Source organism: Myotis lucifugus, unplaced genomic scaffold (assembly GCF_000147115.1).
Source record: "Myotis lucifugus unplaced genomic scaffold, Myoluc2.0 scaffold_223, whole genome shotgun sequence".
Lineage (NCBI taxonomy): Eukaryota > Metazoa > Chordata > Mammalia > Chiroptera > Vespertilionidae > Myotis > Myotis lucifugus.
Window position 1 is genome coordinate 1,523,348 of NW_005871271.1, and position 26,457 is coordinate 1,549,804.

Genomic DNA, 26,457 nt, shown 5'->3' on the forward strand with positions numbered 1-26,457 from the left:
AAGATAAATTTGCTGCCCAAACAATGTATGGTATGATGCATTCCAGAGCCAAATGCAAATGCTTTTTCCATTATGTGCAGCTTTTGGATTATTCTTGCCAGTCCTCCTTTTTATGAGCATGGAAAATCAGAAGTTGACTATGCTGTCCTTTTTCATTTGATGGTCAATGAATATGATGCTCGGAGAAGTTAAGGAATGTGTCCAAGATAGATGCTGGAAAGTGAACTCAGCTCACTGCCTTTTGGGTTTAGCCATTGAAGCAGAAAAAGGATTAGCTTCTCTAGGTATCAACTGTGCTTTCTGATAAGATGTCTCCTCATAGAAAGTTATATTTATTACTTTTGTTCATAATGGATCTTAGCATTTCCATATATAAATGGTTATGATTTTGTAGAATGGATATTGTTTTCTGAATGATCATGTTGGAAATGTGTGTTGCTTAAATGATATACAGAATGTACTTTATGATCATATATTATAGTAACATGTCTGAGAAAGTATATTTAAATATTTGTCATTGTGTTTTAGTTCCAACAAGGACAATCCAGACAGCAATTTTGTGAGCCTGCAAATCAACATCACTGCTGTAGCTCAAGTAGAAATAAGAGGGTAAGTAATAAACAAAGCATTTTAGTAGTTATACTACATATAATAATAGCCTTCTGTATATGAGAGTGATGATAAAGTACCAGTAAAAACTATGGAATTTTCCTAATGCATTCAAGATCACAGTTCACTTTGGTATAAATTTTCATTCTTTTCTACCCATTATTAGCCTTCCATTGCAAAGTAGAGTAAACCCTGTATGGTAATTAAGTCTAAGGATATCAAAACAAGGGCTAACTTTATTCCTCAAACTGACAGTTCAATAATCAAACTATAAAAGCTGGTGGTAAGAAAACAGATAAAATGGACAACAGTGTGACTGCCTGAAAGTCTCACTTCTCCAGTAATTATTTTGGCATAGTGAAAATTCAGCCTCACCATACCACATCTTGAGTTTAAGAAATGGCTAACTCTGAGATGTGAGGGTTGATGGGATCTACATTTTATAGCTTTTTCATTCTGTCCTATTCTTTGAAGAAGGTGCCAATAAGCCATCAATCGGGAGACAGGAGGAAAGTGGTCAAGTAAAAGGCTTGAAATAACTACCATCTGGGAAATTCATCCTGTGGGGAAAAAAAAATCAGTAATGGACTGCATGTAGTTCTTATCTTGTGCAAGCGTGGACGTCATTACTTTTACTTTAATTCTTGTTTCTTCAGAACAACCAGTCGGCTAAAAAATATCAACTAGTTTGGGGCTGAATTGTCACTGGGACTCCAGCAATCCCAGTTCCCTTTTCCTTTCCATAGGGCTGAGTTCACATGCCTCCGCAATGCCAACTACAGGTTTCTGCACTCAGAGCCATTGTCACCTGGCATTTTCTTACTCTGCCCCCTGCTGCTCTCAAGGAAGGGGGTGTCAACCTCTATCCTGGCACCTCTGAGGCTCCACCTCGTGGATTAGAGAATAATAATAATGCCTAACGTTTATTGATACTTCCAGGTGTTACCCCACCGTGTTAGGACATCTGAGTGTGAACTAGTGTCCTTGCTGTAGAAATGAGGGAGTTTGGGCTCAGGAGTTAAAGGCTACACAGCCAGGAATTGAGGGCTGGAATGGAAGTACAGGCAGCCTGTCCTAAGTGCATGCTTATAAATGTCAGCTAGGCAACCTATGAGATGGAATTCCTTGAACATTATCTACACAAAATCTCATTTTATGTATGCTTTTGTGTGTTTTTTCCATTCAAATGATGTTTTTGACATTCACCCACTTTAGTCCATGTGCCTATAGTTCATTCATTTTGACTGCAGAAGAGAATAACGTAAAACTATACCATAACTTATTTATCCATTCTACTCTTGATGAATATTTGGGTGTTTTCTTGTTTTTATCTACTTTTTTTTTTTACAAACTTTCTTGTATATATTTTCTGACTATCAGAATAGTTTATGCTCAGATGTGGAATTTTAGGATCAGAGAATATACAATGATCCATTGCTCCACATTATTACTATTATTATTATTTTCCTCATCCTTTGATCTGTTTATTGATTTTTAGAGAGAGGGAAAAGGAGAGAGAAAGGGAAAAATATTGAGGCGAGAGAAACACTGATCAGCTGTCTCCTGTAGGCACCCAGGCTGGGGATCAAACCTGCAACCGAGGTATGTGCCCTTGACCTGAAATTGAACTTGCAATCCTTTGGTCCTTGGGCTGATGCTCTAACCACCGAGAAAAACCAGCCAGGCACAGTCTATTTACATTTAAAGTAATTGTTGATAGATTTGTACTTATTGCCATTTTATTCATTGTCTTCTGGTTGTTTTTCATAGTTCTTTTCTGTTCCTTTCTTCTTCTCTTGCTCGCCTCTCCTGTGCACTGAGGACTTTCTGTAGTGTGATGTGTTTGGACTCCTTTCTCTTTATTTTTTGCCTGTCTATCCATTATAGGTTTTTGGTTTCTGGTTATCACAAGATTCATATATAACAAGTGATGTTTGTAACAATCTATTATAAGTTGATAGCTCTTTAAGTTCAAACACATTCTAAAACTACTATAGTTTTTACTCCTCCACATTTATGGTTTTTTTAAAATTTATCTTTATTGTTGAAAGTATTACAGAAGTCCCCTTTGTTCCCTATTGACCCCATCCATCCTGCCCCCAACTACCACCTGGGCCTTTACATATGCATAACACATTAATGTTTCTAACATCATATTTTACAGTGCGTGTGTGTGTGTGTGTGTGTGTGTGTGTGTGTGTGTTTGAATTTTAAAACCAAACTTTCTGGGGAAGAAGCACACTTAGTCATGATTATTGTTCTCTTTATATATTATGGGACTCAAAATTTTGTTAATGACTTTGGCATATATGTTCATGAGAAATATAGGTCTGTAGTTTTCTTTTCTTACAATATCTTTTTCTGATTTCGGTATCAGGGGGGTGCCAGTTTTGTAAAATGAGTTGGAATTATTTCTCCTTCTGCTCTATTTTCTGAAAAAGTTGTGTAGAATTTGTATAATTTTTTTCTTAAATATTTGGTAAAAATCACCAGGGAAGCCATGTGAGTCTGGAGTATTTTGTTTTTAGTTTGTTTGTTTGTTTGGCTTGTTGTTTTTGCAGGAAGGTTTTAATAATTCAATTGCATTCTTTGATATAAAACTATTTATATTCTCTGTTTCTACTTGAGTGAGCTTTGGTAGTCTTTCAAGGAATTTGTCTAGTTCATGTAAGTTGTTACATGTTTTCACATGAAGTTGTTCATAATCTCTCATTTTCCTTTTACTATCTGTAGGAAGGACTTCTAATGATGTCCCCTCATCATTCCCAATATTGGCGATTTGTATCTTCTACCTTTTTCCCCAGATCAGTCTGGCTAGAGTTTAGTGATCTTTTCAAAGCACCAATTTTTTTGGTTCATTGATTTAAAATTTTTTTTTGTTTTTGTTTTCTATTCCATTGGTTTCTGCTTTTATCGTTATTATTTCCTTCCTTCTGCTCATTTTGGGTTGGGGTTTCTCTCTTTTTTTTCTTTCTCCTTCCTCTATGTAGAAATTAGGTCATTGATGGGAGACCTGTCTTCTTTTCTTGCATAAGCATTTTGTGCTATAAATTTCCCTGCGTTAGTAGCATACATAAGTGTTGATATGTTGGGTTTTCACTGTAAATTCACTTCAAAGTACTTTCTAATTTCCTTTTTGATTTCCTCTAACTTATGAGTTGACTCATAGGAAGTGTCCTGTTTGATTTACAGATATTTGGAGCTAATCTATTTTATTTTTGTGAATTTCTGGTTTAATTCCCCATCCCTCTTTTGATAAGAAAAACACTATTTTTTAAATCAGAAAAGAAAACAGAAACATTATTATCTATTATCTTTTTAAAAAAATCATAACTAGTATATATATAAATTTTTTTCTCCTTCTGTAAATTTAGCTTATCTTTGTTTTGCTAACCAAAAATAAATTGAAACTGTTTTATTCCAAAATAAATTTTAAGTTGGGAACTGCTTTTATTTCATAAGTCCAAGGAAGCTAAGGGATTAATGTAGCTATTTTCACATATTCATTTTGCAAGATTAATATTTTTAAATGTATTTCTGTCATCACTTATCGCACTAATATTTCTAAGTAAAAAAGATAGAAATGTTTCTATTCATTATAACAATAATCAAAACAGATAATTAAAATTGGGTTTTTCATATGGGTACCAATTATTTTAATTGCTTAATGTTCAACAATAGACCATTTTTTCTCTAAGTTAGTGTTAAAGTTCTTTTCTAGTCATTTTACAAAATGAAACTCTTTCCTCCAAATACTCAGCAAAAAAAATTAGTTCTAATGTTTAATTCTTAAAAATAGTCACTGTGTTGAAAATCTATGTTTAGTCCTCAGGAAAATCTAATTTTCTTTTTGGCCAATGATCTTTATTCCAGTGTATGATATCATGCACTGTCTCTAAAAGTTCTTTTCAAAAATTTAGCATTGTTTTGTTATTTAAAATAAACTCAAATGGATTTATTTTGGGGGATGGGAAAACTATTGAGACTTGTTTCATTTGTTTCCAAGTTAGGTAATGTCAACACTGTCCTTAAGCAGGTCACCTGTTGGCACAGAGGATTAATTTAGCATAGTTATGTAAGAAGTAAACTTGGTCACACAAGAAGCAGCACCACATATATTGAGATCTCGAAGAATAAGAAAATTTTACCTTGTATAAAATAATCAGGACTGAATGGGTTTGTATTAAGAGAGCCTACAATCATGAATAGCCATTTTCTGCATAGCTATTATCTACAGCAGGTAGAGCCAACATTGTTCCATAAATGATAGTCTTTGCTATTTTGGACTAATACTGCTGAAAACAGGGATATGAAACTTGGGTCATGACATACTACTACATTATCAGATTTTAACTTCCCGATAGCATATAGATTTTAAATGATCAAAAATCTAATTCATTGCTTTCCCTCAAAGCTCTTCCCAATATCCAGTGTTACCACTGAGTACCCTAATTTCCTTATTGCGTGAGGGTCTGTGAGTAATGCTCTATCCTGCATCTTAGAATGTGAGGCTATTACGTAAGAGTTGTTGGATTACTGCACTGGCTGTTCTCCTAGGCTAATTAGTTAATTATATTCTTTCTCCCTTCCTTCTAAAAAAATAATAACTTTGAAAACATTGAACAATGCTTCCTTATTTAGTTGGGATCTTTAGAGAACCATTCTTTGCCATGGTTTCCCCAGGTTTGGCAAGGTTTTCAGAGGGTAGATATGTGAATTCTGTGAGTCATACTTTTTAAATGATTTTGCCACACCCTGTGATAGGTTTCTTTATAGATTTTTATTTGATTTTGTTATAGAAATGGGCCGGGAACTTTCCTTTTAAGTTGTGTTTACTAAAACCGCTGCAGCCCAGTGGCCCCTGTGGTGCACTGTATATTGGAAACAGAGTGGATGGTGCTGAGCAAACCTGAGCTCTAATCTTCACCTGCAATTAAGTCCCTACTTCTCTGGCCTTCAGTTTTTATTTCATTTATAAAGTGAGGGATTTTAGTCACAATGTCTCCGTAATACTGGCCCCAGATCTAACTGTATGATTCTGTGGTCCCAGAGAATTCATGACCAGTCCTTTAGGACTAATGAGCATAAGAACAAAACAAAACAAAAGTTTTCCTAGAGCCTCACCATGGATGTAGGCATGATGAAATCAACTCTATTGTTGCCAAGCTGAGAAGCCTAAGAGTGAAATAAAGCTTTGGGTGGTGAGGTCATCAAGACCATGTGGGAATGGAAGCCCAAGCGCTCTGGATTTCCCTCTAATGAAAGAAACCTGTCATCTTCCAGACCAGCGGTTCTCAACCTGTGGGTCTCGACCCCTTTGCGGGTCGAACGACCCTTTCACAGGGGTCACCTAAGACCATCGGAAAACACATATATAATTACATATTGTTTTTGTGATTAATCACTATGCTTTAATTATGTTCAATTTGTAACAATGAAATTGGGGGTCACTACAACATGAGGAACTGTATTAAAGGGTCGCGGCATTAGGAAGGTTGAAAACCACTGGTCTAGACTCTTCTTTACCAAGTTCCTTATGTTTGGTCTAAACAGGATTTAATCAAATTAAGTAGGTAAAGGACGCATGACATAAAAGCAAACCACTCTAAGAGTGGAGGATGTTGAGGTATCCCCCAGCAAGGCTGTGCCCTGCACTTTTTATTTAATAATTACAGCGTAAGAATGGATGCAAAATACTTTACAATTTAGTGCATTTCTGTGGTTTTCAGTTTTAAAAACATATTTATAGCCACCCCTGGAAGACAATGCCCCCAAATTAACTTTGACCAAAAGCATTTGAGATGTTGTCCAATTATTTGTGGTGTGCAACCCAAAAAGTTTATCTTCACAATTTTCCAGATGAGGAAATAGAGACGCACAGACATTAAATTATTTGCCCTTGGTTCAGAATTTAACCCAATAAAGTGTACTTTCTGCTTTAGAAAGAGGTTGCCAGGGGGAGGAAAAAAGATAAAGTTCGAAGTTGCTAGAGGCTGTGTTAATTACCAGATACCCTTAAGAAGGGCATTTAAGACATCAGATTGCCAAAAGACACGATGAAGTTACTTTTAGCTGAAAGTCTAAAAGTCTTTTAAATATATCTTTAGCTGAAAATTACTAGAAAGCATTATGGGTTTTCTAAGAATTATCTTTTTTGAGATTGTGTGAAAATAATCATTTGGTTTATAATCTGCTTTTAATATGGAATAGCGCCATGTACTACATTTCATTCATCCAGTGCTCACTCTCAAGGTGTAAGTTGGAGGCAAAAATGCCTAGCTGTCGAGTTAATATCCTACTTACATGATTATACCATTTAAGTTACCCTTGAGTTATCTATAAAGTGACTTTAGAATATGAACAGGCTTTATTTTGTTTTGGTTCCAGGCCTGGCCTTTTGAGAGGTATGACTGAATTAATAGGAAGCCAAAGAAATCTAAGAAAGAGGAATATACAAGCAGTTATTTTTCTACTATGAAGTATTTCACTGGACATTTAACACCCCACACAAAATTCTAGATTTTTAAAAAAATATATTTTATTGATTTTTTTTACAGAGAGGAAGGGAGAGAGATAGAGAGTTAGAAACATCGATGAGAGAGAAACATCAATCGGCTGCCTCCTGCACACTCCCCACTGGGGATGTGCCCGCAACCAAGGCACATGCCCTTGACCGGAATTGAACCCGGGACCCTCCAGTTCGCAGGCCGATGCTCCATCCACTGAGCCAAACCGGTCAGGGCAAAATTCTAGATTTTTATTCACACAAAAAAGTCCTATTTCTTGATATGGCTGAAACTAGGAATTGTATATCACACACACACACACACACACACACAGGCATGCACACACTCATACTTACACTTACACAGGATCTAATAAATATATATATATTTATGTATGTATGTATATGCTAAATTATCCATCTCAAGAGATGAGATGAGCTGCTGTAAAATAGCCAATCTCTGAGCTAGAGACTGGTACTTTAGAGCCTATGGTGGATCTTTCAGACCCTTCACCATTCCGATAGTTATTTTGCTGAACATCACTTTCAATACTGTTTTCCTTATAGGCAATATCCAAATAAATTGAGAGCCACTTTCTCCTGGCACTGTGGTACTGACACTAGTGAAGCATTCTTTACATGTGCCATCAGCAGCAGTTAATGTAACTTTCCATGTTTCAGAGTCTCCCACCCGCCGCAGATTGTTCTGCCCATTCATAACTGGGAACCAGAAGAGGAACCCCGCAAAGAGGAAGGAGTTGGACCATTGGTGGAACATATTTATGAGGTAGCTGTTGTCTGGTGAAGCTGTGTTAGCGGTTTATTCATATGCTCTTGACTAATAAATGCTTCATAGCTTTTTAAAAGACAACAAATCTGAGCTTCACACATTGCCCAGATTTGTGCTATCCTGCTATCATATTGCAATGGAGGAGGTGGGGGAGTGTCTTAACAAGACACTTGTTTTTAGTGGTGAGAGCCATTATATAGGGGAAAGCATCTTATCTTGTTACTGCTCTTCTTTGTTAAATGGTCTTTATTTCCTCTCTTTTTAATGTTTAGACAGCCTAAGCATAAAACTAATGAGCTCCCTAGACTTTATTTCACTTATTCTTACATTTTCAGATATCCTTAAAACCCACCCACATCCTAAACTGAAGGTCACCAACCAAAGATACCAGAGGAACTTTTATGTATTACCCACTATTATACAAAAAAATGTGTATATAATATATATGATGGGTGGATGATGGATAAATAAGAATAATTTTACTGTTCATTCATAAGCCCAATTAAACACAAATAACTTATTCTGAGAGTTGAAGTAGTCTGCTGATTAGTAAAATGTTTTCCAGAAGCGAGCCAGTGGCTCATGAGTAAACCTGGTCATCTTTTCTCACTTCAAATGTCAAATAGTGACTAGGGAGGAGCTTTGCTGATATAGCATCTGAAACATTTAAATGTTTTACAGTTAGAAGCCAAGATATAGTAAACGATTAGTGTAGTAGTTGTTCATTTTTTTATTTTTTAAAATAAAGTTAATGCTCTCAGTGGAGAGTAGTTATTCCTGTTCATTTTCAAGAGAACAGAAGTGGAATTTTGGTAAAAATGATATTCTAAGCCATTATCCATTTGAGGTTTCTTCTTTTAAAAAAAAATACTTATTTTTATTGATTTCAGAGAGGAAAGAACAGGGAGAGAGAGATAGAAACATCAATGATGGGAGAGAATCATTGATCGGCTGCCTCCTGCAAGCCCCCAACTGGGGACCAAGCCCGCAACCCGGGCATGTGCCCTGACCTGGAATTGAACTTCAACCGCCTGGTTCATAGGTTGGCGCTCAGAGGTTTCTTCTTGATTAATGCCCCCTTTCCTATGTAACCCATGCCACTGATCTAATAATTCTGACTATGACTTTCATTTCAAACTCCACTCTCTGCACTTAACAATAAAGCCATTTCAAAACTGATGAGCGGTTTACATAGATGGAGAAGAGGCACGAACTCCTGTGCAGTGTGGACAGGAACGCCTCTGTCATCTGCCCAGCCTGCGGTTCAGAAGCAGAAGCCCCATCCAAAGCTGTGCCTTAAGGTCTCTTGATAGCAAAATGATAACATGGTCCCCAAGGCCACTAGGATTAAGAACTTCACTGGGGGGGAGTGGGGGGAGGGGCAGGGAAAGTTGTCAAATAATTTATTAAACCTTCTGTGCACTACTTTCTGCTTAAGAGTGGTGAAACTATAAAGTTTGAACACATATTCAAATTCAATCATTCTCAGGATTCTCAGGGCAGGCCTGCTTCTAATCTTAGCATAAACGAATCATAAAATTTTAGGGTAATAATCAGAGGCGCCCAAAGAAATCACTGAATGCTTCTTACATGTCTCAAAATATACTGCTTTCAATGCATGCCACGTTGTTTTGATAACACGAATTAAATGGGCCACCTAATAAAGAAAACCAATTATAAATGATTTTATTGACCACAGCAATTTTCAGAACTGTGGAAAACACACACACAAAGGTCCCTGCTAACTTTGAATTTTTAAGACCACAATAAATGTGAATATACTTAGTGTTTTTGGTAAGCTGTTTTGTGTCCTGTGAGTACAGGATTCTTTTGCTTGAAATGTTCATCTCTTTCGTTCCCTGAGATTTGCTGATTAAAACAGAAGGAGCTCAGCTTTGAAACGCGCACTTAAAGTGAACTGTGGTGAGCCCGGCCTTTGGCATTTGATGGATAGCCATGTTTCCAGAAGGTGAAAGAGAGTGCATCACATATGGTTGCAATTGGCAAGTCAGTAGTCAGGAAAGAAGCGATTTCAGTGCAAAGAAAGAATAACTGGGTTTTGAAAGCATATAATTCAAATTGCATTTCTAACACTGCGATTAAATTAATATAAATTTAAGGTAAGCATCACAGTGCTCAGACATGGTTAATGTGGTCTGTGCAGAGGAAAGCTGCTCTGAGAGCCACACAGATTGAAGAGTCTGCCCTAAGCTCCAGCACATCGTACTTCCAGAGCTCCTCTTGCTTTTAGAGACTCTACTTCCTATTTTTCACAGTCATAGTCCAGATGACGTAAAACCAAAAGTCATGCTCTCCAGAATGGGTGCAGACTGTGTGGAGTTTGAGCTCCTCTTCCTGCCTGTGTTGTCCCGTAACAGGATGTGTTCCTTGCTTGTAGTTGCACAATATCGGACCGAGTGCCATCAGTGACACCCTTCTGGAGGTGGGCTGGCCGTTCTCTGCCCGGGATGAGTTTCTTCTTTATATTTTTCATATTCAAACTTTGGGACCTCTACGATGTCAAACAAACCCAGATATCAACCCGCAGGATATAAAGGTAGGAGCCTGGTCTAATCTACAGATTTGCTTACTTTTTTTGTTTGTTTGTTTATCCTCAGCTGAGGGTATTTTCCCGGAGAGTGGTAGGGAGGGGGAGAGACAGAGAGAAACATCAATGTGAGACACATCGATTGGTTGCCTTTCGCACGTGTCCCGACCAGGACCAGGGATTGAACCTGCAACTGAGGTATGTGCCCTTGACCGGAATTGAACCCCAGACCCTTAATCTGCAGGCTGGCTCTCTATCCACTGAGCCAAACCAACTAGGGCAGATTTGTTTACTTTTTATGGTAAGGAATAAACCAAAACAGTGGCTTATATATACATAAAAAAGCAAAGTAATCATGTTTTTTTCATGGTAATTGATTAGACCTTTTCTTTTAGTTTTATAGTTAAAATGCCAGACCTAACTTAAAATATCACACCTAGAAAACTTAAATCTCTCTTAGTCTTATGGTGGCCTGTTATTTATTTAACCTATTTCTATATGTACTTTTTATATATTGTTTGACTAGCAACACAACCAAACCTAAATCATAAATAGACATGTCATGGTTTGGAGAATTTGTACAAAATGCTATTTTTACAGTCTTTTTGGTATATTGCCAAAAGACATGAGGATCTTTGCCAAAACTGCTTTTCTAGCTGTTGCCAATAGCAAGTGTTGAAATGCGATAATTTGCCAAGGGCCATCTCTGTGCCCTGAGAACCCCCAGACTGGAATTATGAGGACCCCATTCTTTAGTGAAGCTTATAAAGAAGCCGAGAGCAGTGCTCATCAAACTGTTAAGCATATCTCAATCACCTGGGAGTCTAGAATGCAGGGTCTTGGGTGGGTCTGAGACTCTGCCTCTCTGTAAACACTCCTCCTCCCTCCCTTCCCACCTCCCTCCTACCCCCCATAGCCACAGACCTGGTTTGCTGGTCACACTTCACCCAATGAGGACCTCAAGCATCCACGGAGCTGATCCCATCCAGATTAAGATTCAAATTTGGCTTTAGGTTCCTTCTGGAAAGGAAAGAAATTAATTAGCATATGCCCTTGAAAATGTCACATTTGAATGAAGGGAAAAAACCCCACTTGTTAATCAGATGTCCTCACAAGAGAACTTCATTTAAGAACGACCATTCTCTAGAGTCTGCAGGGACAGTGTCTCTGTGAGAAACGGGCGGAGGGCAGGCTCATGAACACTCACTCGGCCTCCAGGACACAGGTCTCCCTCTACTCTCAGGGGCACTGGGACATTGCCTGTGATGAAAAGCTTCTTTTTACAGCCCAACATGCCTTCTGTTCAAAGAGAGGAAGACTAAAAGAGAGTTCAGTATGAAAAGATTTATGGGACATCGAGCTTCCTTCTTTATGGGGAAGTAATAAAGAAGACTACTTGTATTCCTCAGAATTATTTAAAATACTTCCAGGAATTTTACTTTCCATTTTCTCTCTCCTTTTCATTGACATCTCAATGTCTTCAGAGACAGTAGCTTATATTACAAAATTAACATCTTCAAATGTTAATGTAGAACCTCCAAGTAATTAGAACGTTCACATATCCTGTTCTGCAATTCACATATTCTCTATTTCAGTCATGGATTCTTAGAGCACATGCAGAAGGTTTCTAACTCTCTTTGAGTGTAATGTTTAGTTTATATCTGACACTATTTATATATGTTTGTATATATTATGTAACTTGTTTAATGTGCACCATGTTGGTTGTGAGTTATTTTTTCTTCATTGCAATTAACAATCATTTACAGTGACTGGAGCAGTACAAATAGATAATATTTTTTTGACAGATTCATGCAAACTGAGTGGTAGTATATACTAAACACCTGTATTCCCTGCTACCCAATTAGTGTTTAACATATAGACTTTGACTTAAAATCTGTTCAAGGTTAGTAATTTTTTAAAAAGCAACTTAATTATGTTTCTTTTATAAATTTTTCAATCTATGGAAAGTGAATATAAGAGGATTTGACTACAATAAGAAGTAATAGTTCCCTAAAATAACTAATTATTATAATTCATGAATTCTTGAAATTCTGAATTCATAGGACACTTGAAATGCTATTACTTTCAGGTTCTCAATGCTTTGACCTATACTCAATAGGCATAAAGAGCTTTTATCAATAATTACATTTTTAAAATTAATAACCAGTATATTTTATATAGTAACTATAAACAATTGAGTACTTGATTATTTTCCTCTTAAGATATTAAATAATTTATTGGTGAAGTCACTATTAATTTACTTGACAATTTATTTCTTCCTAGATAACTCAAAGCTAAAATCTGTTCTCTGTCTTAAAAATTAGTTGGAAATTAGTAAGGAACAAATTATTTATTATATCTTGTTATCTTCAAAAAATTGGTCTGGGAAATTTTAAAATTTAACATCAATTTCAGATTCTTACATCAAAGACAATTGCTGCTTTTTAAAAATTAGAACATAGATGGTTTTGATTTTTAACTACCTAAAGTTATTTTTTAAACTTGGTTCTTGAAGAAGTACAGAGAGGGTAGGTTTAGTAAAAAGAACAGGGGAACAGAAATATATTTGTATAGTCAAGAACTAAGTCCCAACATTAATTCTGGGTGGATGAAGGTAAAATTTTTTACTCTTTGGCTCAACAGTTTCTTTATAAGTTGAGTGATAAGTGGTAAGTGCCTTTAAAACATCTGCCTCTCAGAGCAATCCATGTTCTGTGAATCCTTTCTGAGCACGCCCTAGTCCCACTGGACTAGCCACCAAAATACTCCAACTGTGGACCTGCCAAGGGGGAACTACCACCCCAACTTTCAAACGCTTCCTCTGGAGGGTTTGCCGAGTCCTCAACCATGTCTTCCTCTTCAACCATTCCATTAATTTCCTTTCACCAAAATCCCTTTCTCTCGTGTTCACATACATTTTTTTAGTTAATGTCTCCCTCCTGTATATATTCTCATTGTTAACTACTGACCCCTGAAAGTAGCTACCTTCTCCACTGCCTCTTTCCAACTCTGATAAATTCCTAAGGAAATTTGTTTATGAAAAAGAAGCAGTTTCTGGGCCACACACTCTAAGGAACCATTGCCACCAACTCTAAACACTTTGCAGGCTCTTCCCCCCCGCACCCCCCCCCCAAAGCCTCTGCAGAATCTCCATGATTTCCTCTAATTAAGGGTATTAGCATTTAATATAGCGTATTTAACACAATGATTTGTTTCTGTTTCTTTTTTTTTAATCCTCACTTGAGGATATTTTTCCATTGATTTTAGAGAGAATGGAAGAGAGAAGGAGAGAAGGAGAGACAGAGAGCAGCATCGATGTGAGAGAAACACATCAATTGGTTGCCTCCTGCAGGAGCCCTGACCAGGGGCCCAGGCCGGGGAGGAGCCTGCAACCAAGGTACATGCCCTTGACTGGAATTGAAACCGGGACCCTTTGGTCCGCAGGCTGATGCTCTATCCACTGAGCCAAACTGGCTAGGGCTGTTTCTGTTTTTTAAGTTACATAACAACTGTCCCAGCTTTATTTTTTATTGCAGATGCATAGTTTTATGTACCAAAGCCATATTGTGCATAAAGTAGATTTTCTTGTGGGCTGGCCTGAGAACTGGACCACCATTTAAAACATCAGTTTTAAAGAGAAATGCATGCTGAGTGCCAGACATCTAGCTTAAAACTTTCTGAAATACAACCCATATATGTTGAATATACAGTATATTGCAAATATGGTTTTGCTTACATAAACCTCAAAGTCCAAAAAGGCCTGAACAGGGCTCAGTTTTGATAACAGCAGCTGGTACAGTTTGGTTATCCCAGCAAAGAGGCCTAATATCCACAGGGTTTGAAGCGCAAATACTGACAGCCTTTGAAAGCCACCACCATGATCATTCTGTAACCTGTGGCTGTTTTAGGAGACAGTAGGCAAAAGATCTCACCCACATACACCTTCCTTGTTGCCCAAATACAGAGCATCAGCAACTAAATTAAGGTTGTGTGTGTGTGGGTGGAGGGGGGGGTAGTCAGCAAGGACATAGTCAGATGCCACTAGAATTTCGTGAGTTTTTCATTTAAATATTTGCCTCATATCAAGCTTCATGGAGCTTCACTTAGCCTGCTTTGTTGACACTGTTGAAATATCTGAGTAGGAGGGTCAGTGGAATCATGGGTAGATGGTGGGTTCAGGAAAAGCTAGGTGCACTGCACAGCCCAATAAATGTGAGGGTGTGGCAGTGCCTTGGGCACACTCACTGCTCCTTTCACTCCTGCCTCCGTGAAAAGGTTCCAGTGTTGGTTGCTGGCTTCTCCATGATGGTTTCACTTCACCAAGTGTCTCTGTCTTCTATAGACGTAGGTGCATAAGCAGACGGCTTGCAGGTTCTGACTCCAGGCTTCACAGTCCAGAAGTGCAAGACTTTAATGTGGCACATTCTACCATCTAAAACAGCGGTTCTCAACCTGTGGGTCGCGACCCCTTTGGGGGTCGAATGACCTTTCACAGGGGTCGCCTAAGACCATCGGAAAACACATATATAATTACATATTGTTTTTGTGATTAATCACTATGCTTTAATTATGTTCAATTTGTAACAATGAAAATACATCCTGCATATCAGATATTTACATTACGATTCATAACAGTAGCAAATTTACAGTTATGAAGTAGCAATGAAAATAATTTTATGGTTGGGGGTCACCACATGAGGAACTGTATGAAAGGGTCGCGGCATTAGGAAGGTTGAGAACCACTGATCTAAAACATTTTGAAACATTCAACTCTCTGCGGCATTCAGACCAATCTATTAAATCTAAATTCATCTTAGATCCAATTTGGAATGAAATGTTAGAGTTGAGTAAATTATTCCTCAACTATTCTTAAGGCAGTCAAATAATGATTTCAAACTACCAATTTTCTTATTTTGGTGGAATATTTTCTGAGGTTTGGAGAGTTCTGCAAACAGGCTATGATTTCTAGATAATATGAAGTTGAAAAAGTGAGCACTATTAAGGAACCAACATGGCATAAAGAACAATGAATTTTTTTAATTGGCAAGATTTCATAGTGAACTGCCAAGTATGAGATGCTAGGAGAAAGGGTTACGGGTTGCAAAACTGTACCCAGGAGAGGAAGACAAATGAGATGCTTACATTGAACCTGCACTAAGATCACAACACAACATTCTGGGCTTAAGTGCAAGAAAGGAGAATCCTGAGCTAGACAACCCTCACAAGACAGAAAGCCAGTGCTGTATACAGAGCTGTCATTGGAGCAATGGGAAGCAGGAGGTCATGACTGAGGACTCGTCTCTTGAACAAGACCATTCCCAGAGGAAGCCCAAATTACAACCAGATAGCACAAACATGGAAAGCAGAGACACAGAAACTGTTTGTCAAAGATTATAGCCCTGCAAATAGCTTTTTATTTGGTAAATCAGTGAGCCCACAGACAGTGGCTTGGCTTGGCAAATTTGCATAATTTTGTCCTTAGGAGAATTTTTCTCCTTCATAACTGCCTCCGTTTACTTACTGCTTCTTATTAATTCAGAAAGCAGGGACATTTGTTACTTCCTAGAACAACAGCTTCCAACCAGTGCACACCTCTCACTCTCTCATTTAATTCACCCTTTGCTTTTTAATAGTACCTACAGGTCCAATTTTTAGCCACCAAAGAGAATATGCTCTCCAGGGTCAATTTCTCTTTACCTTATCTACTTTGTAAGATTGTTTTCAGGTTCTCGTGTTTATTTTGAAATGTAAAACACATGTCCAACAACTAAGAAAAGCTTCAAAATCACCAATGGGATGAATTGATTCTTTTAGTTATGCTTTGCATGAACTTTTCAGGATGTTAAAAAAATGTGGGTTTCTTTCTTCCCAACAAATTCTTAACATTTATGTCTTAAAGAAAATTACATGGAAGTCTGACCCCCTGGGCTTGTCTCTACTTCTCTTTAATTATAGCAAAGAATTACATGAGAGAAGTCTACCATCTCTTGCTTACTAGGAATACCTGAAGTCCAAAAGCAAATGACAAACAAGAAAAAGATAGTACACATTGCACTTGTTTGGGTTCACAGAGCCCTTAATCTCATTTCATCCATCTCTTTTCTTCAAAGGCTGTTTTCCAACTGGATTGCAATATTCCAGCTACACAGTATTCCATAAATTTAATCCTATACCAGAGCGAAGAGTTTGGTAACGAGTAATGAAAATAGAAAACTCCAGTTGGGTTCAAAATCTGAGTGGCAGCTGGGGGAAGAGCCATATTTACTAACAATCGTTTCCTTATTGCAGAAAGGAGCAATTTTCATATTTGTTCTGAAGAAGATACTTTAGTGGTTACCACCAGCTTCTTTCAGCACTTAGCAAATGTTACTCAGAACTGAATGTCTGCCTAACATGAGTGCTGAGAGCCAGCCTTCCTCACCTCTAAGGATTTCAGATTAAGGAAAAACATGACCTGTGGGTCACACTCTGTTGTGAAACAGACTCCAAAAGTTCATCTGGAAAATAGGCTTTCACTGTTGTTTACATTTCTTGGATAACTTCTTGTTTTTTGTTTTGGGGTTTTGTTTTGTTTTCTGTATTTTGAAATAATTTCTGGAATGTCATTTGAGAAAACTGGTTTGCAAGCTATTTGAAGGCTTTCTGACTATGGTGTTTAAGAGTGGCATTCCCTCTATCTGTAAAGTAACATTGCTAAAAAGAGAAATGTGTTTTATCAACTTCCACTGTGTGATATATTCATTCTGTAGCTCAGAGTAAGTCCTATGTTTTACTAAAATACCACTTATAAATATTTGATAATGATATACTGGACCCACCCCAATAGGTTGTGTTCTTTGTACACAGGCTGCTGCATCCAATGAAACTGCACAGGAATTTGAAGAGTTTTCTTCTCTTTGGACTATTATTTTACTACTAGAGGCCCAGTGCACAAAATTCATGCACTGGGTTGGGGGAGTCCCTCAGCCCAGCCTGCGCCCTCTTGCAGTCCAGAACCCCTCGGGGGATGTCCGCCTGCCGGCTTAGGCCTGCTCCCCGTGGAGCGGGCCTAAGGATATAAAGGTTTAGGATATAAAAGTTTAAGGATATAAAGGTTTTTCTATCAAACTCTCCATCATTGGGTATCCTTGAGCCACTCATGCCTTACACTCCCCACTGTGCCAGACCCTGCTGTTATTCTGGAGTATTCCAGTGTCCATGGGGCTGACCCTTGCCTCAGTTCTAAATCTCAGATATTTAATATAACATCCAAGCCTCAAATTCACTCTCCTGTCTTTATAATTTCCCAATTCCTTGATATGAAAACTTTCTCCCAGTCAGTTAATCTGTCCTATTCAAGGCTGTCTGTGCTCCGTGATGAGCTGGGTGAAACACTCCTTCACAAACTCCCTCCTTCACCTCCCTTCCCCTCCATCCTTCCAAGTCCCTGACCTGAGAGCCTTGGCCTACACAGTCCTTCATGTAGGCTTCTCTACCTCTTAATCTGAGGGCACCATTGCAGATGGATGGGAGGAAGTGCTCACTGGCAGCCAGCTCCCAACAAGTCCTCCCTGCCATTCTGATGATCTCTACCTCCCATTCTCTTTGTTGGCTTCTCCAAACCTTCACTGCTTGCCTCCTGTTCAGCTTCTCTAGCATAACTATTACAGGTGACCTTAGAACAAGAGAGTCTCGAAGGATCCCTTTTCCCACTCCCTCCACCCCACCCATCCCCGCACACCTACACACACCTAATCATCTCTCCCTCATCTTCAGCTGTTTTTTACACACTTACAGGGAAAGTAGAATTTTTCTTTTACTTCCAAATTTAACCTTGCTACCTAAAGTATCCCCTCTGTGTCCTGCATCTTCGACCTCTTCCTCTCTACTAGTTTCTTCCTTGGGTCGGTCTTACAAACATAGTTAAATTTCCTCCATCTTCAAAATGAACAGTAAGCAAATAACTTGGCTCTGCATCCTCTTCCAAGAACTGGACCCTTTTCACATCCATTTAAAAATACTTTTATTGATTTTTAGAGCGAGAGAGGAAGAGGGAGAGAGGGAGAGAGAGAGAGAGAGAGAGAGAGAGAGAGAGAGAGAGAGAGACATCGACTTTTTGTTCCGTTCCTTTATGCACTTGTTGTTTGATTCTTGTATGCACCCTGACAAGGGACAGAACCTCAATGTTGGTATATCAGGACAACTGAGCTACCTTGCCAGGGCTTCCCTTCCATTTTTAGCCAAACTGTACTTGCTATTCCAATTTTCTTATTTCTTTTTTACTCTTAATACAAGTATAAAATTTTTTTGTTTTCATATTAAAAAATACTAAATGTCCATCATAAGAATGTCAGATAACATGTAAAAAATAAAGAAGAAAAATTTAAATTTCTACTAATGTCACTACCTAGCTACTGTTATATTTCCTATTTATTTATGCATTAATTTATCACTCCATTTCACTGCACATTGCCAAAATTAAGGATACTCTTTAAGAGTCCATAATATCATTATCATACCTAAAAAGAAATTAACAACACTTCCTTAATATCATCAAATCTCTACCACTGGCAATACTTTTCTAAAAATTTTTTTGATTAAGTTATTACATATGTGTCCTTATCCCCACCTTACACTGGGAATACTTAGTTGACTATTCTTCTAGGTTATTTTTCTATTTCTAGATATACAAGGTATATTTATTAAAACATACAATCTTATTATATACTAGAGGCTCAGTGCGTGAAATCGCTCATGGTAGCCCACTCCTGCTTGCAGCTCCACTCACCCACCCGCCACTGCTCACCGCGCTCCCTGCCCCATCTGCCCGCCGCCTGCCTTGCTGCGATCGGAGTCTGTGGGCCGCAGGGGAGGGACCGAGAGGTGCTCAATGCACCTCATGGTGACCGGTCATTTGGTCATCCTGGTCGTCACAGACACTGGCTTTTTATATATATAGATATTATCTTGTAATCTGCCTTTTCCCCTTACTAAGATTTTATAACTTTCTAAATTATATGTAGCTCTACATAGTTTTTAAAAAACTATTTAGGAGTGTGTACTCTATCTTTGTCCAGTAGAGTTTTCTAGGTTCTTAGGACATATTGGGCACTATAACTTCATCTTTTGTCGTGTATCCTACATCTGCATGTGAGGATGTCTTTTCTCATCCCACAGATATGAGCATACCATCACTGTTCCTGTGACTACAACAAAAACAACAAAAACAAACAAAAAAAACCTGCATAAAAGAAGATGTGTTTGTCTGAAGGGAATGGGAGCAGAAAATTAGGGTTCTGTATTTGGTTAGTCTAAAATAAAGAATGTTAATGGGGCCCTGGCTAGTATGGCTCAGTTGGTTGAGTGTCATTTCGTTCCATGCACCAAAAGGTTGGGTTCAATTCCAGGTCAGGGCACATGCCTGGGTTTTGGGCTTGATCCCCAGTAGGGGGCGTGCAGGAGACAGCGGATTAATGTTTCTCTCTCAGATTGATGTTTCTCTCTCTCCTTTTCTCTCTCTTTAAAATCAATAAAAACATTTTTTAAAAATAATGTTAATGAGATATTATCTGTAATTTATTGGAACTCTCTAAATATGGATTGAGCCATCAGATGAACCAGCCTGGAGCCTGAGATAAAGTCATAAATTCTAGAATACTTGCAAAACCAATTTGGAGCTGAAAACAAACTTTATTATGGCATAATGTCCATTGGACCTGATTAGGAAAAATTATTTTCATTAGAACCTGTTTTTTTCCTGAGGGAGCACTTCTTACAATAGGAGTTTGGGGCTCAGACATGCTGAAGTCGGGTCCTAAACCACATCAGCACCCCATGGTCAGCGCCTCACTTTTCTGCCACCTCAAAATCCATCTCTCCACATGGAAACTTAGTTTTATATATGTATGTATATATATGTATATATGAAACAGAGAGAGAGAGAGAGAGAGAGAGAGAGAGAGAGAGAGAGAGAGGAAAGTAAGGAGGGAATAATGACTCATGCCTGAAAAGTCACCCCACATTTTCTAACCTTATGGGGAAATCAAGTCTTATCTTCATAAGACAAACTTTCCAGGTGCATCCCCATGCCTCATGAATTCCTGTAACTGGGGTAACTGGGGAATGGAAAGTTGCTCCTTATGAACAGGGTTCATTTTGCTGCTGAAAATGAAGCATGTCTGAATTCTAATGTGAATCACATCCAGTTGTGAAAAAAATTGCCTAGAGTTTGAGGCTAGGTAACAAGTGTTAATGTGATCGTACGTGATCTCTTCCTTTCTGTTTACAGCTTGCTGCTCCCCCAAAGGACACCCCTGAACTGAGCGCCTTTTTGAAAAACTCAACCATCCCTCATCTTGTCAGGAAAAGAGATGTGCCGGTGCCGGTGCCAGAGCTCCGCAGACAGAGCCCGGCAAAAATCCTGGTGAGTACTGTCAGTGCACACACCGAGGGAAGGTTGGACTGGACAGAATTCCCAACACAGAAGGCTGTAACTTCAAGTATTGGTTTTCATCCTCTAATGCTCAGATATGCCTAACATTTTTTGTCAGTATGTATTGTGAGAAATGAAAGTGACTATTCTGTGAGGACTAATGAGTATTTGCAGTGTAGCATTTTATTCTTCTAAACCTGCCATGGAGGCCACATTGGAGAAGTAATGATGAAAACATAAAATGTGACTGTTAATGTATTTCAAGAACATAAAGATTCAGTTGTTAGCCTGTTCCCAGACACTGCACTGGTGAGAGTTTGAAGTGAGCTCCTGCCCCTGAATCTCAGCTGAGAATGGTACATTCAGGTTTTCTGGGCCAAAAATCTGTATCTTAGCATTGAGGTCTGTGGTTGATCTAGTCTGAGCTGAGTCAGTACTTAATAAAATGTGGACAGCATTCCTGAATCAGCATTTTTTATTCAATTCTTCCACTTGTTCCAATGTGAATGTTAATGCCACTGAACTATACATTTAAAAGGGGTTAAATGGGTGCTTTTAAAAATGTATGTCTTGAATATGCTCTGGCATTCATTTATTTCATCTTGACAATGTAAAAAGTTTTAAACATGGAAATGGACTGAAAGTACAATGAGCAAGTCTAACTTGATCAGTTAAACTTAAGTCAAGAGAAGAATCTTAATATTTAAAAACCCAGGGTCCGTAACATCCAAAACAACCAAAGGCTCGACTGACTGGAAGTCGTGGTGACACAGCACTGACTGCTGCCGCTGTGGGCACCCTGATGCAGCACTGACTGCTGAGGGGGCTGTGGATCAGGCCCGAAGAGAGGCCTGGAAAGAAAGACAGGGTCTGATCTGTAGCCTCCACGGCAGCTGTTGATCAGCACTTGCCTCTCTCTTTCGCTCCGGGCCTGGCCAGCAGCCATGCCCCTCTTTCTCTTGGGCCTCCACTGGGGCTGCTGATCAGCCCTGTCTCTCTGATCAGGCCCATTGATAGGCCCGGGGATGCTGACTGGCATAGAAACCAACCAATCAGAACCAAATCTGGGGGAAGTGTGAGGAGCCAATGGCTGCCTAGGAGACGGAGCTTTTGATGCTGACTGGCATAGAAACCGACCAATCAGAACCTAATCTGGGTGAGCTGCAAAGGCAGAACCTAAGGTGGGGGCTAAGGAAGGGTTTTAAGGGCAACAGCTGTTTGGTGTAAAGTGTAAGAAAGCAGTTCATTTTTTTAATGACAGGTTTGGCAGTATAGTGCATATGGCTGGCTATCAGTCCAGATATAGGGATTATGTATTTTTGTCTGCCAAGAGCATCTCCTCCTGCTAAAAACGCCCCCCCCCACTTAAGCAATCCTATCCTATATAATCTATCTATACTACTAAAAGGGTAATATGCTAATTAGACTGGGTCGACTGGCCATCTTCTAGACGACCTACTTCCTTCCAGACAAAGCCATGGTGGTGGGGGCTGAGGCAGAGGCTGTTAGGGGTGATCAGGCTGGCAGGGGAGGGCAGTTGGGGGCAACCAGGCCGGCAGGGGAGGGCAGTTTGGGGCGAGATCAGGCCAGCAGGGGAGGGCAGTTGGGGGTGAGATCAGGCCAGCAGGGGAGGGCAGTTAGGGGAGATCAGGCAGGCAGAGGCAGTTAGGGGTGATCAGGCAGGCAGGCAGAGAGGTTAGGGGCAATTAAGCAGGCAGGCAGAGGGGTTAGGGGTAATCAGGCAGGCAGGCAGAGACAGTTAGGGGTGATATGGCAGGCAGGCAGGTGAACGGTTAGGAGCCAGTGGTCCCAGATTGCGAGAGGGATCGGGCCAAAACCTGCAGTTGGACATCCCCCAAGGGGTCCCCGATTGGAGAGGGTGCAGACTGGGCTGAGGGAACACCCCCTGCCCCTGTGCACGAATTTCATGCACTGGGCCACTAGTGTTTATTATAATAGAAGAACCTGAAATTACATGGCAAAAGCTATATGGCAGTTAGCAGATTATATGATTCGAGTCCCTGTACATTTTTATGACACTGTAACGTTTTGAAAAATGTAAGAGTAAGGAATTGATATGCTATTGAGTTTAAAATAATTTAATAAAATTCTAAATAGTATCATTTTTAAAAGGCTCCCAGAAGTAATAGAACACAAAGTAATGATTTAAGTCCTGAGAATGTAATTACAGCATGGTGACTATAGTTAATAATACCATATGGTATATTTGAAAGCTGTAAGCAAGTAAATCTTACAAGTTCTCATCACAAGAAAAAAAATGTGTAATTTTGTATGGAAACAGATGTTAACTAGACTTATTGTGGTGATTATTTTGCAATATATACAAATATCAAATCATTATGTTGTACATCTGAAGCTAATATGTTATATATCAGTTACACCTCATTAAAATTTTTTTAAATAAACAAAAAAGAAAATGATTGACATCTATAGAATTCTAATGTGCAGTCCCAAGGGAAAAGCCCTCCGGCGAACCAATGTTTAAATCTCTGAGGATCAAGAATTTGGAAAATCAAGATTCAACTATATTTTTGAGTTTCCACTTCAGCATGTGTCTCATGAGTATATAAAGGCAGTGGAGATCAATAACTAATATTCTTTTGAAAAATTATATGCTCTTGTGTTATGGGGTCAGATTATTTTTTTCTTCTTTCTCTTTAAAGATTTGTAATGCAAGGTGATTTCTAACCCCTGAATATCATGGGAATGTGTTACTTGCAGATGAGGGCAAGGCAATCCTTGATTTCCACGTCTGATTTTGTTAAACTATGTTTTATTCCCGTTCTCTCTTATTGATTCAAAAATTGCAAATCATATGCCTCCCCATGTCCTCAAGTCAAAATAATTCTGGATAGAAAGTGATTATGCAAAGTTTATTCTGAAATCAAAAGCTAAATAAGACCTCCTACAGTTTTTGTTTAGTTAAAAACAACTTACTGAATCACATTTCTGATTAGGAATTTGAAAGTGCAAAATGCCAACATCCTGTGTTGGGATCATAATTTCCAATTTGCATAGGAATATCTGTATCTGTAATCCTGAGATATAATTTCTCCTCTACTTAAGAATTGTCCTTGCCTTTCTCATCTCGGGCTCCTGCTGCTTTTGCAGCTATCGCCCCCATCTCCTCCTTCTCCTCCTTTAACTACTCAGTTTACAGAAACTTTATCTTTCTTAGTCCTGTTTAGCACTTGATACTCTTTTTTTTATAATAAAAATTGATTTTTAGAGAGAGAGGGAGAGAAAGAAACATCAATGTGAGAGCAAAACATTGATTGGCTGCCTCCTGCATGCCCCCAACTGGGGATCGAGGCTGTGACCCAGGCATGTGCCTTGACAGGAATCGAACCGACAACCTTTCAATGCATGGGACGATGCCTAACCAACTGAGCCACACAGGCCAGGGCAGCACTTGACACTCTTGACCACTTTCTAAAACCATTACCTCCCCTGGATTCTCTCAACCTGGCCAAGACCCAAACACTGGTAGCACAAGAGCAGCCCAGCAACCTGTATTTGGAAACATTATGAAGAAATCTAACCTTATTAGAGTTTATCAGATACATGTTACTTATTGCTTGGGTTTTAGAGAATTCTGAGGGTCTTGAAAAAGGTTTTCATAGTAATATGTTCCTCAGGCTACTCTGTATTTTATTGATTTCATTAATGTGAAATGCCTTAGTCAACTACTTCACACAGTATCCAATATTGAACATCCATAGGCTAGTGCCCAGTGCTTGAGACATAAAAAATAAATCATAGCTCACACAATAAATTCAAATCAGTGAGTATAATTCAAGAAGTATCATCCTTTACATGGGAACGTGGAAAATGGACGTGAGGTGTCCATTTATTTCCACAGTGAAATCCAATCAGAAAGCATGATTTGATAGGTAGAATGTCATCATAATGAATACTTTCCAGGAACTTGCATTTTACATATTAAAGTTTATCCATTAGAAGTTGGATGATCCTACAAACTAGTTTAAAAACAACTTAATGGATGGAACTCTCAGAATATCCTGCTTTATAACCAGGAAGTAATTTAGACAGAAAGAAGAATGTTATAGAACAAATGCTTGTCAATGGGCTAGTAACTTTGGGATTTTGAGATAATATGGACTCAGGGACCTTCCTCAAAAGCCATTTCAGGACTTTGCTTAGGTGCTGTGAACGTCTATAAGAAATACCTTCCTGCCCAACCAGCATGACTCAGTGGTTGAGCATCAACCTATGAACCATGGTCACAGTTCGATTCCTGGTCAGGGCACACACCCAGCTTGTGGCTTGTTCCCCAGTATGGGCATGCAGGAGGCAGCCGATCAATGATTCTCCCTCATCATTAATGTTTCTCTCTCTCTCCTTCTCCTTTACTCTCTGAAATTAATAAAAATATATTTTAAAAAAAGAAATGTCTTCCTGGGTTCTATTAAAATGAAGCAGAACAATTCAGTTGCTGCTATAAGAAGATAGTTTTTAGTCCTTAGAAAAGAACTTCAATTTTATGTTGTATTTATGTTCCATTTTATCTCTATGTTACCACTTAAGTTAATGCATCACTGCTACCAAACTGTGTTTTTTTCTTGGTTGTTTTAATGTATTTGTTCTTCATTTAAGTTAATAATTTATGGATTAGATGATGACTTCTGAGGAAATAAGATGTGAACAAATTGACTTCAATGTTGACGCTCTACCACAATTTAAAGATGCTGATTTGCTAAAGTTGCTGTTGTTTTGTGCAGAATTGTACAAATATCGAGTGCTTACAGATCTCCTGTGCGGTGGGACGACTAGAAGGAGGAGAAAGCGTAGTCCTGAAAGTCAGATCACGGTTATGGGCGAAGACATTTCTCCAGGTAATAGAAAACAATGAAGCACATACACACCACTCACAGAGAGCCTCTTCTCAAAAGCTCAGCACGAAGCTTATTTTTTTAAATGACTTTTAAATTCTTAAACATTTTCTGTTTACAATTTTTAGATTTAATTTCAAAATATTTTATATTTTAAAATTGTTTTTCAATTTTAATTTTTTTCATTTCAGCATTCTATTTATGTTACTTTTTGTTGAATTTTATTGGGGTGACATTGGTTAATAAAATCATAGGTTTCAGGTGCACAGTTCTGTAATACATCATTTGTATATTGTATTGTGTGCTCACTATCCTTAGTCTATTCTCCTTCCATCACCATTTATCCCTCCCTTTACCCTCACTGCCTACCCCTGTCCCCCTTCCCTCTGGTAATCACCATACTGTTGTCTATATCTATGAGATTTATTTTTTTGCTTAATCCCTTTACCTTTTTCACCCAGCCCCACATCACCCTTCCCCTCTGACAGCTGTCAGTCTATTCTCTGTCTCTGAGTCTGTTTCTGTTTCTATTTTGTTTATTTTTTTCACTAGATTCCACATAAGAGTGAAATCATATGGTATTTGTCTTTCTCTGACTGGCTTATTTCACTTAGCATAATACTCTCCAGGTACATCTATGCTGTTGCAAAGGGTATGTTGTTGTGTTTTGTTGCTGTTGTTGTTGTTGTTCTTCTTCTTCTCCTCCTCCTCCTCCTCCTC

General features: G+C 38.6%; 1 protein-coding gene across 1 annotated transcript in view; it reads left to right on the plus strand.

The window, feature by feature from the left end:
• ITGA8 (integrin subunit alpha 8) overlaps positions 1 to 26,457 on the plus strand; it is a 191,843-nt gene that overhangs the window by 150,706 nt on the left and 14,680 nt on the right. The window contains exons 23-27 of the mRNA XM_006098219.3: positions 529 to 609; positions 7,796 to 7,901; positions 10,303 to 10,461; positions 20,720 to 20,854; positions 25,627 to 25,740. Of these exons, the coding sequence (XP_006098281.1) occupies positions 529 to 609; positions 7,796 to 7,901; positions 10,303 to 10,461; positions 20,720 to 20,854; positions 25,627 to 25,740 (595 nt within the window). The remainder of the gene's footprint in view (positions 1 to 528; positions 610 to 7,795; positions 7,902 to 10,302; positions 10,462 to 20,719; positions 20,855 to 25,626; positions 25,741 to 26,457) is intronic.